The following is a 15,913-nucleotide window of genomic DNA, read 5'->3' as shown; positions in this document are numbered from 1 at the left end:
GTTTTATTCAATTACATTCATTGGAAATTCTTTTCATTGTACAGAAGTTTTTAATGACATGTCAATTGCATAATGGCTTGGGTCAATTTATTTTATGAGAATGTCGGAGTATTGTTCAATATAAAAAATAAATTTACAGATGGAATATGAACACTTCCTCAGCATTTCTCTTATATCAAGATCCTGTCAATTTCATTCTGGAAGAACATAATTCATTTTATTATTAGGTGATGTTCAATGCCTCTGCCAAAACTTTTTAGTTTAGTTTATTCAACAATTCGGCAGCTAAAACTTTTTGTATGCTCTTATTATATATAATTTGTTTTTTGATACCTAGAAATGTGTTGCTCATATTTTACGCAGAGGAACTAAGACCTAAGAAAGGAGCAGTATCATTTGCAGATGGCGTTCGCGTGATAGCAGTCTGCCGATTAGGTTGGTTCCTTTCACCACCACTAGTTATTTTTAAAAGAATCTTTAGAATGGAATAGCCGAGCAAGTCTTCTTACCGCAACGCTGGCATGGCCGATGACATGTAAGTGATAAAAGATGTAACACTCTGGTCACTGTTCATTGCGAAAATTAAATCTGATCGATCGATGGATATTTCGCCGCTCGCCCTAATTTTTGTGTCTGAGGGTTTTCGACGATTAATGTGCTCTTGTGAACACATAGCTTTTTTGTGGGCTATGTACGTACGGTATTTACGATGTTTTCGAAGAGAAGAAAAACAGAGAGTTTGTCCCTGCGAAAAATTGTCAGCCACGTTTAGTTAGAGCCGTTCGCGCATCGTTAGTGTATTTGTCTAGATCCGGCATTAGCGTTTCCAATTTTATTCACAGTTTGTGCATATATTTGTAATTCGGTGTCCTATAATATTATAATTGTATTTTTTATTTGGTGATATTCTATGCTCTCTCCTAAAGTAACTATTATTGATTAAACAAAGGTCTGGCCGAGGTAAAAGTTATCGTGTATTCGAATAGTTGTTGTGGAGATGTGTGATTGATTTATATTTGTTGATTTCCTCTGTTTAATTTGCTTCTGAAATTCAGATTGGGTGAAGGACATGCATTCTTGATGGATTTTGGAGAGGGTATTGTATGATAACTGTTTTCGCTTGCAGTAATGGGATCAATCAATCTCATATACTATTTGGATTCAAAATCTTTTTCTTCCATAATATGTATGTATATACATGTAGGTAACTAACAAATGAAGTTATCAGATTACGGTCGTGGCAATTCAAAATTGAGTATATTAATTATTTAACTTATGAAATATTTCGTAATAACTGAACCACCATACCAGAAATTTCTTTAGAATCACAATATCCAAATCTGGAGCAATCAGATAGATATAAACGACGAAATATTTCTTCCCAGATGTGATATTTTTACACCCACGTGCGATCATTCTCCATCTATAAATAGGTATACAAATTATTTTGTTGAGTTGGCTGTTCACACGAACCATTTGATTTCATGTTTACGATTGATGTTGATAAAATTTCCATTAAGCTTCGTTTGAAGGATCAACACGATCGCTCGCAAACTTTTAGTTGAGAATTTTCAATTATGTATTCGTTTACCTTATTCAGTATCATGAGCACGGTAAGAGAAGGCATCGATCCCCTTCAACATACAAGTATATATTATAGAAGAGAAGGTGCATAATTATACAAATTAACATTTGGAATTAAATCTCCTATGGATATTTTTTTTTCAGATAGCGATGAGAGCGATGGCGAGAATGGTATGGGCAACGTGAATAGGTTAATCGTGAGACCTCCAGGACATAGCGGAAAAGCAAAAAGAGGTCATTTGTGCTTTGACGCTTCTTTTGAGACTGGTAACTTGGGAAGGGTCGACTTGATCAACGAATTCGAATACGATTTGTATATAAGACCGGATTCTTGCTCCCCTAGATTTCGGTTCTGGTTTAATTTTACTGTTGATAATGTTAAGCAAGATCAGGTACAGTTTTATGTTGATAATAATAAATTCAAAGCAGTAGCGTATTTAGCCAATATTTTTTAATGATTTTCACATCGCGTTATTTTCTTCATCTTTTTTTAATATACGCCGACCTCTGATAACATTCAACCCCGCATCGCAAACAACGTACCGTTCTTCCTCTTCAACATGGTGCTTGTATTTCCCTGAACCGGGGTCGTTGGGGCTCGATTAGCCTTTCGGGAACTGCGATCATGTAAATCTAAAATCTTTGCGGTCTGTGTGTAGGCTTTGTTACTGTGTCCTTACGCCACCGTAGGCACAGCACTATTAATTTTAACCCAACACTGAATGGTGGACGGTACCCGTATCTACTAGAAAATTTCCTCCCTACCTTGCTGTTGCAATATACTGAGCCGACTGTCTAACCACCAAGCTACGTTGGTGTTAGTGAACAAAACTAAACCTGCACCATTTGCTGTAATAAATCAATAGAGAAAAACCAGGTGCAAAATCCAAATAATTAAGGAGCCCAATATCTATTATTGTCATGATAGAAAAATGGAGTTTTATCAACTCACAATGATATAATAAAAATTCAATTTTCATTTCCAGCGTGTCATCTTCAACATCGTTAATATGCATATAGGAAAGAATCTTTTCACTGCTAGAATGACTCCTATGGTTAAATCTTCAACCAGGAATAAATGGTAAGTGACGCAAGCTCTAAACGTTTGAGGGTCTTGTTCTAGTCGACGTAAACTGTTTAAACTTTTTTTTTCTCTCAACATACGAAGAGAAAAAGTAAAAAAAAAATGGTTTGTAAAAATTGGTTTTGCGGTTGTTGATAATAGAATTTCTGAATAAGAAGCCTTTATGAGAATAATTCAGAAGATGTCCGATGAGAAAACTGAAACGTTACATTCATATTGCTTCAATGTTATTTCTTATATTTCTGACAATAAAATAGTACATATAATTTTTAATGCAGATGAAACACCACTACCAAACCCCCCTCCCTCCGTAAATCCGCCCTTGCGTATGTTATTATACATATAATTTGTAAGAGACTGAAATTATATTTCAGGCAGAGGATGCCCAAAGAGTATGTATTTTATCATAGATCTTCAACTCATCGTAATCACTATGTATTGAGTTTTGTATTTGGATTCGATAAAGAAGATGAAATCTATCAATTTGCAATGGCTATACCCTACAGTTATTCCAGGCTTCAAACATTTCTCAACGTCTTAGAAACTCGAACTTTACATCTGAAAAGAAATTTCAACAGGGAATCATTAACCACTTCTTTGGTGAGTTCAGGAGTTTCAGGGAACAACACAAAATATTAATGGATAGATCCTTTTCCGAAAACTACCATTTTTCCATTTTCCTGTATTCCATTAGGTATATTTCAATGTCAATTTCAAATTCAATTGAGAAACCACAATTCAGAAGATTTTTCAAGAATTCGTCTGATGTCGACTCCGAGACATTACGAAGATATCATTTTAAAGTTTCATTTTTCGTTCATTGTCAGGCATCTGATTTGCTCCTGACAAATTAGTGCAAGAATTTACGCAGGAGCAAATCAATTATTTAAATTTTTTAATTGATTTTGTTTCAGAGACTGGGAGTGAAAACCCCAAAGAGTTGAAGAAGATGCAGAGTCCTCCAAGATAGAATGTCTGGATGTTATACAGACGGAGGGAGATGATTTACTTTGGCTATGACATATACAGAGGGCAAGTCTTCGGCTTGAACATACATTTTTTAACAGGAGATTCCTGAGGTCAAAAGAAACACTTTTTTTCGCCAATGCAGCTCGGTTGAAAACATACGGGCTGTTGAAAATCTATAATGAAAGTAATTTTGAATTATATATCTCACGAACGATTTGATCGAATTGAATGATTTTCGGAATATAGTTTTTCATTGATGTGATGAATCTTCTCCGAACAAAAATTCCACCCACATCTTCAAGATATTATTGTGACCATTACATATCATAAAAACACAATAAATTCAAAGAGCCCAAGTCTTAAAAGTAAATTACATGTAATGTAGGCGGGTGCTCATTAGCCTATGAATATTTGACCATTTTGATGGGTACAGATTTAGCTTGTTATTCTGAAGACAATTCTGCTTTTCTAGGGGTGGCGCAGCTTATAACGAAAAATTAAATCTTTTTAAATAAACCAAATCGGAAAAAATGGTAAATGAAAAAAGTATTTATTTGATCTCAAGAATCTACTGTTGAAATTTATGTACAAGTCAAAGACTCAACATTTATATTCCATACGGTACCAAGACATGCTCATCCTGTATTCTCAGTACCTACTTCCCTAAAAATATTGAAATTGATCTCTTTCAAAAAATAAATACGCATATCGTAATCTTTGTCGCAACGGATTGCCGCATTTTTGTAGGCTACGACCCAGCCTGTTCTCTGTCTGATGAAATTTATTATGAAATTATTACAGCACAATCGTCGATTAGAACTGATCACAGTTGGAAATGATAAAGGAGCGCACAACCAGAGCAAAAAAAGAATAATTGCTGTGATGGCTAGAATAAATCCTGGTGATTCTCCATCTAGTATGGTGTGTCAAGGTTGGTTTTAAATATATTTACTCAAAATACAACAGAACTAGCTTTAAATCTTGAGAGAACCCAAAATCATTGATAGGTGCTTATTTTATGGAAGGTTGATTCGACTTCATTACGTTTTCTCGTAATTGTCGACAAACGTATTTGCGTGGTGGAATCGAAACGCCCGTATATGTCGAATTCCTGACAATTCGGTTCAATATCTGTCACCAGAGTAACCGCTCTGGTAAGCGTATGTTTCGATTTTCCATAGCCACCCGAGATGTTAATCATTCTTGAATAGACTATACTTATATTTTTTTTTCTGTCAATTGTTTGTTGGGGTAGGTCTCTAGCCATTTTTCAACCAGATTATTAGTGTTTTCTTGGTAGATGAAATATTGTTTGGAAGCTTTCTTGATTCAGAATGAAGCTCAGGAAAATAAAAAAAACACTTTTATAATGTGCAGAAATATAATCTATTGACTGAGAAAAATTTACTCCAATGCTCCTCAAAATTTTAACCTTCTCGGTTCAATGAATTAAGTTATTTTCTATGATCATTTCGGTTCTATCGTAATTCGAATGTGGCCACTTCAACAGCAATATGAAACTCGGCTATTATGAGGACGAAACATCCGAGCGTGGACATTTTAAATGAGTTGCATATTCCTATTGAGAAAAAAAAATGTTCCATGAGCACTGCCCACTATTTCAGATGTCTATTTTAGATGCAGAATAAATGACAGCAATAAAAAAATATATTTTCAGGGTTACTGGAAATACTTATAAGCTCCAATTCCCTTGCATCGGTTCTGAGAAAAAACGTTATTTTCAAAGTCCTCCCGATGATGAATCCTGATGGAGTTTTCGTTGGAAATCACAGAAGTAACATAATGGGTGTCGATTTGAGTAGATCCTGGCATATAGCTACTAGTTTTTCCCATCCAACATTGTGGGCAGTCCTACAGATGTTAAGATCCTTTCAAGATGAGGTGGTGAAAAAATATAAAAATAATATTCCGATATTTTGCGAGTACATATTTCTAACATGATTATTTTTAATAATTCCAGAGTAATCAACTGGATTTCGTGATTGATATACATACTCATTCGAGTTTAAATGGGTGCTTTATTTATGGAAATACATATGACGATTTCTACAGGTAAAGTATCCGTTTCCGTTTTTTAGAAGCAAAGGTAGGTCAGTTTATGTAAATATTGCGTGATTGTTGTCTCATTGGCCATTAATGGTTCATTCTTAGTGTTGAAGTGAAGATGATTGGTTACTCTCGATAATTTGTATTTTAGATATGAACGACATGTACTGTTCCCGAAACTTTTCGCTTCAGCAGCTGTCGATTACGCCAAGGATAACACTTTATTCAACTCTGATCCCATGGCGAATGGTACATCAAGAAGACACTTATGTTGTAGTCTCGATAGTAAAGTGAATACTTATCTACTAGAAGTATCAATTTTTGGATACAAGACAAAAGAATATGATTATCTGATTCCATATTCCGAGGAGAGCTGTATCCTTTTTACCGAAGTACACCTACAAAGTCGGCCACAGAATTCGTTCTTTTTCATCTGCTTGCATCGTCGCGATTCGAACCGTCGAGTCTCCAACTATTTTGCCGGACTGGGTGACGGATACCATCGGTAAAAAATGCCGGCTCTTTGGTAGTTGTGCATGCATTGTTCCATTTTTTGATTTCTTCGTTACAGGAGAAGTGCTGGTCAACCAGGCCATGTTGCATCGATGGGAATAGATGGTAATCTGACGATCGATCTCTGGGCTGTACGGTACGGCGGTCGGTGGGTGGGTGGGGTAGTACTTCCCATTCTCTCATTTCTTATAATAATCTTCCTTCCCATTTGAGCGATTCCAGGTATGTTTTAAAAGGCGACCAAACATGTGGCCGAGTATTATCATGCTGCAGAATAAATTTGCCGTTTTTCTGTCGGCGTATTGCGGCCGTTTTTCTCGCAATACTCGGCTCAAACGAATTAATGGTCGTCCGTAGACCTCCCTTGTGACATTTCGTTCGATTGTGGCAACTCGTAATACACCACACGCAGCTGGTCCGACAAAATACAGATAATTTTCTCGCCTTGAGTACTCGGCTCTCGGCTTGACAGCTGATGATGAGGCTATGAGGCATTGCCGGGGTGTCCATATATGTTTTGCATTCTCGTAATGGACCAACTTTTAATCACCAGATAGAATTCGATGCAAAATCCGTTTTTTTTGTGCCGTTGTAGCAGATCTTCGAACTTGAAAAAACGGCGTTCGACGCCTCTCCCTACAGTTCATACGATTGTGACTGCAATTGTTTTTGCGAGTTCCCCTTGCTTGCGTTTGTGATGGATTTTCATCTAGTCTTGCCTCTATTTCTTAATCCTTGAACTTTGGTGCCGCCCCGGATCGTTCTTCGCCCTCCAAATCGAAATTGCCACTTTAAAACCATGCAAACCACTTCTAACACGATCGTTCAGCTAGAGCATGGCCACTATACATATTGGGTTTGAAGGATTTTTTTTAGCAATATCATCGCGGCGATACTATTACGTATGAAACAAAACGGAGTCTGTGGCATGCTTCAATACGTGCTTTGATAATTCTACATCATAATCGTAAAAAATTATGAGTAATATGCCATGCGCATTCCTATTCTAAAATAATTATCGATGATTTCCTTCATTCTGAAACAGATAAAAGATGTGGAATGAACTTAGTTAAAGCTTTTTTAGAATACTATCATTGCATAGGTATTATTCCGACGCAGCTCATTAAGAATTTACCAACTAAAAAAAAAAGAACGGGAAAACGCTACAAGAATAATGACAAACTGACTCTAGGCAACGTGAAAAGAAGATCAGCGCAGGTTCATGTCCAAGATATAAGTATTACATATGACAGTGAAATCACTTTGGAAACCTGTGCTAATAAAAAGATAAGGAGTCCAAAAGTATTAGTGAATACAAGGAATAATAGGATAAAAGGAGAATATACTCCAAGGAAGTTCAATAAGACGCTCCCAGAGACTAACGAACATTGTAATGTCTCACTCACAGAAACTAGCTTATCTATAATAGATATAAATAAAATGTTAGATTTTTAGATTTATAGTCAACAGTTCTGAATTACATATGTACTTGTAATTGTTAATATTGCATAATACATATGTATATATATATATATATATATATAATATTTTTACTATTGAACTTTAGCTTCTGTATTATTTTTCTTTTAAAGACATGTTTCTATTATTGCGAAAAATCCGTCGCTTGACGCCTCGACATCCACAATTATATGTAGGTACCAAAAACCATTGTAATAGGGGTCTTTATTTAGAGTTTGAGTAACAATTAATCGATATAAGTAATTCTAGTATATCTATACCGAGTTGAAAGAACAATGGTATTTATGTTTCATTAACCATCAGTTCTTTACAAATTTATTCAAAATCCAGACGATTGCAGGTGCATGAGGATCGGTGTTTTCTGTGATCTTTGTGGGATAGCACACGCATTACCTCCTCCACTTGCATCTGCAAATAAATTGTGAAAATATCAGAAGTATTATAATTTCGAGGGCGATCGACTCTGTCGAATTTACTATCCTATCCTTCTCTCCTGAATGAATTTCAAAATTATTGCTTCGATTCTAGCAATTGATTGAAAAAGAAACTTATGCTACAAAATGTTATCTCTATATGAATAGCTAGACGAAATGAACTGAGGCGGTATTTCTGTATAGAATCGTAAGAATAATAAGTATATGAATATAAATGATCACCCCCATATAAAAAGATTATTTTCTTCCATTAAACGTGATGAAAATATTGATAAACTCGGTTCAAACGGATTTAACCAGATAACAATACCTACACATATGCATAATACCTCCTTTCATAAAAACATATTAGTGACAAAAGACCATATTTTTCAGTCACAATCAGAATCATCAACTCGTTGAAATCATTAATGTTTCCTCACTCGATTTACACACGTTTCGGTCAGCTCCTTTAACTATCACAATGTATTCAACTGATTCCGAGAAAGAAGTAGCGTCTATCATTACTTCCTGCATTTTGTCCTATGGAGGAGATGGTATACCCTTGGGTGAAATCCAGGAAGAATTCGAAGCTCTTTGTGGCTATCCTATTCCATATAAGGAATTTGGTTTCGATGACTTAAGCACATTTTTGATAACTCTACCAAATATTTATATCATAAAGGACCAATTTCGAAACGACATCGTCATCGAACATAGCCCAAAATTACACCACATCAAACAGTTGATTTCAAAGCAAAGGAAGTACAAAAGAAAGTATCAAGTTGAAGAAAATGAAATACTCAATCAAAACAAGAGAAGTAGGACAGCCAGCGTGAAATCCTTGCCTCGAGGAGCCTCGATCCATTCTTCTTTCAATGTGAGAAATTTGAATGATTCCGTAAGATTTCAAGAGTTCAATAGACTGGTGAGTATTATTAATAAGTACTTATTATATTTTAATTTATTGCATGGGCTATAGTTTTTGAACACCTCCTGATGTTATTCGTAGTCAGCATATTCTTTGATGAAAGCAATCGTCTCAACCCCTATTTTTACCTATGATTTCTTGAAAATCAATTTAAGAAGTATTCTGTGAATAATATTTAAAGATTGACGGCATGCAGACAATTATTGAATTTTGAAAAAGTATATCATTGAGCAGAACAATAATTGTCTGCATGCCGTCAATCTTCTTTGATAATAAACATTAACGTTAAATTATTTGTAGGAAGGAATGTTACCTATACTCTACAAGCATCAAGCATTAGGGGATGATTTTTTTGTTGATTTAGCTGATAAAAAATTAGGCTGCTACGTATCCGATGAAGGTGACATACGTTCTCATCTTTATAAGAATTATTTTAACATCTCCTTTCATTTCAGAACCTAAAAAATGTGGTATGTGTGAGGTAGGATTGACAATTGCAAGTTTGACAGAAAAAGTAGAAAACGCCCAGCAAATTGCCCCAAGAGTTGTTATCATGATTGGAATGAATGATCTATTAATGGTAAAAATAATGATTCAATTCATTACCAGATTACCTTCCATACGAATATTGGGCTTGGTTTCAGCATCATGATTCAAAATTCAATGAGTACATGATTATGAAACTAACAAAACCGTATTAGCAGCTGTTATCGTTATTCGAAACAAATTCGCAATTCAAAATTTCATCATAATTGATAAATATTTCATTTGGTTTCTGTTTGAGCGTTCGTTGTGAAAAAAATATGTAAGAAAGCCTGAGTAGCCAACTACTTACATATGCGCCTTTTTTGCAGATTTCAAAATGGTACAATGCTTCGATTGCTTCGTCATAAATTGTGTTAATAAGAAAGTTACTAATATTTGTATAGGGAAGAGGTCAATTCTACTAAATAGCAAAATATTCAGAATTCGATGATTTCTGTTCTTAACTGACGATAATCGTCAGTGCGTGAAGCACCCGAGCAGCTCGCTTTAACTTCCCCAGCCCCTCTTGCATCAAACCAAAGGCTGGTGGTTGTCGAGTGCGTGAAGCCCGTAGCTGAGCCAGTGCATGAAGCACCAAAAAGAAAGCTCAACAACATGAAACGGACGAATCAACTTTGAAGAGAGATACATACATGTCTCTGCATACATGCATCTGGCAAACTTCGAATCGTCACTTATGGTGGGTTTACGAAGAGTTCCTAAGAACTGAAAGCTAGGAAAGGAATAACAATCTCATTGGCAGATGGCGTTCACGTCATTGAATTAGTATATACCTTTCTTGGGTCTTAGTTCTTAGGACTTCTGCATTAACCCACCATTAATCGAAGGAGACAGATCCCAGCACCAGCTCAAAATGAATTATTGAACAGGAATAACGAATGGAAAGCGCGGGTGTAATCTAAATTCAAATAAGTAATGGTCTGATTGAAACTTAAGGAAACTATAGAAAAGTTGAAAGCCCATATTCTCGTTCATTTATATTTGCATGCTTGAAAAAAATAGTTCACCAAAAACCGCAAATTTCATACATCCAAGCATTGCTTTTGTTCGACTTTTTCTTCTCCATTCCAACACAATCTAGAGAAGTTGAAACAAGAAAAGCACTGGCAGTTCTGAACGAAATTACAAGATATTCGCTACAACTGTATGCAATGTATCTTCATTAACCGTGCTATCAGACTCAAATTTTGATTCATTATCTACATTGAAATGTTACACAAGTTCAACTATCTATATTTCAGGGTAGAAATGCCAATAACATGATCATAGACTTAAGGAAGTTAGTATCAGAATTAAAGAAGAAAAATACACGAGTCACAATAGTAACACTGATACCATCACCAAAACTAAAAATGAACAAAACCTTGCAAATACGCATGGACATTTTCAATAAGTCAGTAATCGAATATGGTACAGGTAAACATTTGTTGAATATGTACTTACATAAATATAATGAATCATAAAGTATTAGAATTAAAATATGATTTTTTTGCCATCAGAGCACATATCTATTGAATTAATTCAGATTTATTAAACTCAATTTAGAAAAAATCTGAAAAATTTATTTTTTTCAGATTTCGAATTACAATGCAACATAATAGACATGAACAAGATTTTCGAGATGGAAATTAAATCGTTCAAGAAAGACTTGTGAGTATGAAATGGCATTAAAAAAAATTTCTAATTTATCTCTTACAGTGACAGATTGGAGAAAACCTGTCGTAATGATCAGTATCGAGTATTTTCTGATTACGGTAGGAAAATATTCTTGAATGCTCTTAAAACTTGTCTCAGAGAACAAGTTAATCATGGACATTAGTAGTTCATTACACATATATAAACTAGATACTTGTTTGAAGTTATTGTCTTGCTCATGATACAGATTCAGAGTTATTGCAACAATTCATCAGAACCACTTGCTCAGAGCTATAGTTTGATATTTCCTACAAAGGAGTTATATAATAAAAACTGAATCTATACACAATTAGACTTGGCAAGATGGTATTAACTTTGTTTCAACATAGAATATATATGTATAGCTTTTTTTTTATTGTTTGTTATTTGTTAGTGTTAAGATGAAATTAGACATGCAGGAACATATATTTGAAAGATAACATTTCTTAGTTGAAATAAATTGGTTGAAAATTGTTTCTAATGATGCATTCCATTTCTTTCTAGCGACTGTTTTATTTGCAAAAAAAAAAACTCTTTTGAAGGGTATACCTATATTTCTACAGTGGTAGTCTTTTAAAAATTTCTACATATAAATTCTTCTTAAATCGGAAGGTGAAGTTATCATATTACACTGAGGACATAACTTTTTTGCCCCTAGCGTCTGCAGCCAACACTGTTCACAATGTACATGCCAACAACAAACAGATATCACAGGAGTACGATATTTGTCCATACATATTAAGCATTTATAATTATCTTCTCTAAATTGTTCACGATTCTCAAGTTCACGGATCTTAGCCTTCAGAACTTGAACTATGGGATCTGCCCCTTTTTCACTTCCACATTTATTTGCAGACTCATCCTGTGAACAAGAATTAACTTCTGGTATATCACTCACCATTATTGGGTCACTTCCAATAACAGCTTTCCTTAAGGCTAAATTGTCTTTGTCACCACAGGGCAAAATTATATCACATTCTGAATATTGGGGTGCACCATACATTTGTGTATCTTCAACATCTTCAACATTTAAATCTTCATCATCATCCACCATTGTTAATGAAGAGCCTAAGCTTGATACTCCTCCAGGAAGTAATGAAGTTGCTCTAATTCTAGACTGCCCTGCCCATTCATATTCTTCGAAAGCTTCAACATCTATAGTTTCACCACTGTCTTCATTTTCATTAGATGATTCTGATCTCCTCAAACACATCTCTACGTGGAACATCAAGTCTTCAGTAGTAGAAGATATATCTTTATTACAAATTGGACAGAGAATTTCTTCACTTTTTCTTTTTCTCGATTTAACTTTTTGTCTTGACTGTCTATTAGAACGCACTTTCTGATATATTTCCCATTTTTTGTCCTTATGTAAAGTTGATGTGTTTCTTATTGATGTGCAATTGGAAGAAGAGCTTGATGGAATATTTCTTCCATTGATACGCACCTTTGGTGGAGGTATTTTATTGAGTTTTTCTATCTCTGACATTAAATGCATTTCAACTTCTGAAGTTCTGAGGGTTACTCCACATACAGGACAAACTATAGGATCAACTTGTTTCCTCTTGAGTCTGAACCCTCTACCAGCTTCTTCATTACATCCAGAAGTACTAGGCTGATTTTCATCCATTTTATAAAACCAAGAGAAAAACAGAACCTTTCATTTTTCTTCCTCTACTGACGCTGAAATAAATGATATGCTTGAAATATTTAACGCCCTATTAATCACATAATAAGAAAATTATCCATTAAAATTAACCAACCTTATAAAAAATGTATATAAACTATGGAAAGTAAAGAAAAAACCCAGGATGTGTTAGACGATCAGAGTCTCTCATAGAAAACCTGGTTTCCGTCAGTACTGTCCAGCGCACAGAACACTAACAAAGATTAATTTGTGTTCTGTGGATTAACCTCAGAGTTTGACTGTTAACCTCCTCTTTGATCCAGTCCACGAGAATCACAGAACACAATGAAAACGTACGAAAGTTCCTCCAGTCTCTGGTTCTTCTTTACACAATACACCTTCGTTGTGTTCGGAATCAACGTCGAATCCTCGCCCGGTGTGCTTCCGAAGTCTGAAACGCTTGTTCTATTGGTTGTCGGATCGTTAAGTCCCGTTAAAGAGCGCGTTGGGCAACGTTCGACGTTGATTCCTAACACAACCCTTCATTCTTTCAGCTTCCATGGATAGCACATACGTCATTTATGATAACGGTCCCTCAAAGATTAACCTCTTTGATTTTAGAGTTCTGTGGTCTCAAAGATATATATAGTTCAATGGTCATAATCATAGAGAAATGTCTATTGTCGTAATATAATAAAGAGTAAAATTTTACAACACTTAATTGGTTCGAAAACCCCTATTTCACCTCTTATATATGTATATATATATATATATATATATATAATAATTAAGAGATTAAACGAACTTACCTTAAGTGAAGTTTGATCTTAATTATATGAAGCGTCTCGTCCGAATAGATCATAATTGTAGTATACTTGTTTCCGAAGGAATTCACCACAGTGTTCAAAGTATATGACCATAGAGTCATATTTCCAACCTAAAAAACTGCGCACGCATCCCCATGCTTCCTCGATGCTCCTTTAACCTAGAGCCGCCATTATTTTTTAAAGCAAATTTTCCAGATTTCCCTTTTGTTTTACGCCTTTTTTGTCCAGGGAACAAAGTAAGGGTTGGGTGGGACTGATCTATTCGGACGAGACGCTTCATATAATTAAGATCAAACTTCACTTAAGGTAAGTTCGTTTAATCTCTTAATTATATTGCGCGTCTCGTCCTCTAGATCATAATTGTAGATGTTTAAAGAACTGATGTAAATCAGTGCAAAAAAGGTGCCACTAAAAACCAGAGATGTCCAAGATGTATTTCTACAACTGGGTATCAAAATAAAACTTAAGTTTTATTTTGAACAAAAATAAGAGATTGATTTTTACTATGCATATACGATTAAATCAATCTGGTTTTTCCAAATAGTTACAACTTGTAGCTCTTTTCGTACATCTGAAGGTCTGGAAAATCATCGTATGGATGGTCGTACCTGGTTCCAAAAACTTTTCTGGGTCAATACCATTGGGTAAATTATTTCGTATTTGAGACTTCAATATTTTTTCAGTGCAGAAAAGGTCTCAACGAACTGCATTCTTCTGTTTTGATTCCAGAGAAAACAACGATGTATTTTCACAACTGAGTATCAAATGGAAACAAAGTTTTAATTTGAACAAAAGGGAAAACTACTAGCTCTCATACCCCACTAAGGATTATTACTTTCCACGAGTGGAGATAACTGTCCAAGTTGTATTTTTTCAACTAATGTCCAACATAGTTATTTGATCTTAAACAAGACGGTAGAGCTTTTTTAACATTTTTCTCAGTTTTTCGCAAACTGCACTGGTCTCCCGTTTGACAATATCTAACTTATAAGATTCAGAAGTTAAAATTATTAACTCTGATCAGAGTCAAGGAAGAACAATTTTATTCTTGTTTGCCTATGCATATCTGCTGACTGAGGGAGATAACTGTCTCTGACCGAAGTATTCGATCAGCCAATACTTTTCTTTATTGGTCGTCACAGATCCGCAATAGTGTTCACACCTATCTGAAAAAACCACAGAGTTACCATTCTCTGAAGCGTAGAACAAATGGCTGGTTACTCGACTGTTTCTCAAGACAAAACGTTTATGAACTTTTCTGATGGTTGATTTATTCTTTGCATTGTTTGTAATTTAATGGTCATGCAGCTTAATCCATTACTTCGATTGGAGAGTTCATACACAAGCATTAGATGACTTTTCTGAGCTCTCTCAAATTTTGAATTGTATTGTATGCTATTAGGGTGAATTAATTATAACTATTATTTCATTACTTGCTACCTAACATTTTCTGTATACCTAGCTTGCGTTAACAACTTTTAGTTCCTCGGAGTATGCTCTCTGAGCATGGCCATACTCATACTATACTGTCGAAGTAAGTTTGTGAATGTACCCCTTGCCTAGTTAGCGTTTTGGGTAAAAGTTCTAATGGAATCTTATGTAAAAATGAGACAAGCAACTCCCTCAGCAAAGGTAATTTTTTGGTGCATGTAAGGACCCAGAATATCGTTTTCTTGGTAACAACGGTCTCCATAAATTCTCCTCTCAAACCTGCGTAATTCCTCACCAGTCTCGGATGACAACTAGATGATGTTCATCTGAGTATTGGCAATACTTGGAAAAGTTCAGTCTGAAGTCTAACGTCATTCCAAAGGGGATGAAAAGTTTTGGTTTCTCTTTCATATCACCAAATTGAGAAAGGAGTTATATACTGCTTCATAGCTGTCTTTGTTAAGGGTGAGATGGACCTTTCTGTGGCTTCCTTTGGTTCACCACTACTCCCTTGATGAGCCTCTGGCTACCACAGCGAGCTTTCTAGTTGTATAGAAACAACTTTCTACAGCGTCAAAAGTAGCAAAGGCTCTTCAAAAATTACCTTCCAATTGCAGGAACCTGCGTTCTATCAGCAATAATTGTTTGCTTATTTCTGGATCAGAAATTTGAGAACAGCATAAAACTATCCTAAAATTGAGAACACTATAATTACAGCCTCAATATTTGGGTAAGCAGAGAACAATCTCTCGCATTTGATGTTGTTTA

General features: G+C 35.1%; 3 protein-coding genes across 5 annotated transcripts; 2 read left to right on the top strand and 1 right to left on the bottom strand.

Moving 5' to 3' along the window:
* The first annotated feature begins 721 nt into the window (after positions 1-721).
* On the top strand, positions 722-13,666 carry LOC123322231 (cytosolic carboxypeptidase 6-like). 3 transcript variants are annotated; one of them, XM_044910142.1, is made up of 10 exons: positions 722-1,096; positions 1,729-1,976; positions 2,571-2,665; positions 3,043-3,268; positions 4,439-4,568; positions 5,316-5,539; positions 5,619-5,710; positions 5,856-6,079; positions 7,263-7,694; positions 7,733-7,952. In XM_044910142.1, the coding sequence occupies exons 1-9, from the start codon at positions 1,081-1,083 to the stop codon at positions 7,670-7,672; spliced, it is 1,665 nt and encodes a 554-aa protein (XP_044766077.1). In that variant the 5' UTR covers positions 722-1,080; the 3' UTR covers positions 7,673-7,694; positions 7,733-7,952. The 3 variants fall into 3 exon arrangements, with proteins under 3 accessions (XP_044766077.1, XP_044766076.1, XP_044766075.1); XM_044910141.1 differs by lacking the exons at positions 722-1,096; positions 7,733-7,952 and adding exons at positions 1,237-1,668; positions 13,638-13,666 and having other exon boundaries at positions 7,263-7,692; XM_044910140.1 differs by lacking the exon at positions 722-1,096 and adding an exon at positions 1,238-1,668 and having other exon boundaries at positions 7,263-7,702; positions 7,936-8,316.
* Positions 8,455-11,734, top strand: LOC123322233. Its single transcript, XM_044910144.1, has 6 exons — positions 8,455-9,037; positions 9,341-9,440; positions 9,496-9,620; positions 10,828-11,002; positions 11,161-11,236; positions 11,285-11,734. Exons 1-6 carry the CDS (start codon positions 8,594-8,596, stop codon positions 11,403-11,405), a joined length of 1,041 nt encoding a protein of 346 aa, XP_044766079.1. The 5' UTR covers positions 8,455-8,593; the 3' UTR covers positions 11,406-11,734.
* LOC123322232 (E3 ubiquitin-protein ligase Rnf220) lies at positions 11,795-13,177 on the bottom strand. Its single transcript, XM_044910143.1, has 2 exons — positions 13,024-13,177; positions 11,795-12,943 (listed from the first exon to the last, which is right to left on the bottom strand). Exon 2 carries the CDS (start codon positions 12,888-12,890, stop codon positions 11,844-11,846), a length of 1,047 nt encoding a protein of 348 aa, XP_044766078.1. The 5' UTR covers positions 12,891-12,943; positions 13,024-13,177; the 3' UTR covers positions 11,795-11,843.
* Positions 13,667-15,913: the final 2,247 nt, after the last annotated feature.

Source organism: Coccinella septempunctata, chromosome X (genome assembly GCF_907165205.1).
Source record: "Coccinella septempunctata chromosome X, icCocSept1.1, whole genome shotgun sequence".
In the NCBI taxonomy this organism is placed as follows: Eukaryota; Metazoa; Arthropoda; class Insecta; order Coleoptera; family Coccinellidae; genus Coccinella; species Coccinella septempunctata.
The sequence above is the reverse complement of the archived record's forward strand: the minus strand, read 5'-3'. Positions and strand labels throughout refer to the sequence as shown.

Coding starts and splice junctions, on each gene's coding strand:
- LOC123322231 (XM_044910141.1), top strand. CDS start 1,578: ATGTATTCGTTTACCTTATTCAGTATCATGAGCACGGTAAGAGAAGGC. Junction 5,540..5,618: donor TAAGATCCTTTCAAGATGAG/GTGGTGAAAAAA, acceptor TAATAATTCCAG/AGTAATCAACTGGATTTCGT. Junction 6,080..7,262: donor TCCATATTCCGAGGAGAGCT/GTATCCTTTTTA, acceptor ATTCTGAAACAG/ATAAAAGATGTGGAATGAAC.
- LOC123322232 (XM_044910143.1), bottom strand. CDS start 12,890: ATGGATGAAAATCAGCCTAGTACTTCTGGATGTAATGAAGAAGCTGGT.
- LOC123322233 (XM_044910144.1), top strand. CDS start 8,594: ATGTATTCAACTGATTCCGAGAAAGAAGTAGCGTCTATCATTACTTCC. Junction 9,441..9,495: donor CTGCTACGTATCCGATGAAG/GTGACATACGTT, acceptor CTTTCATTTCAG/AACCTAAAAAATGTGGTATG. Junction 9,621..10,827: donor GAATGAATGATCTATTAATG/GTAAAAATAATG, acceptor TCTATATTTCAG/GGTAGAAATGCCAATAACAT.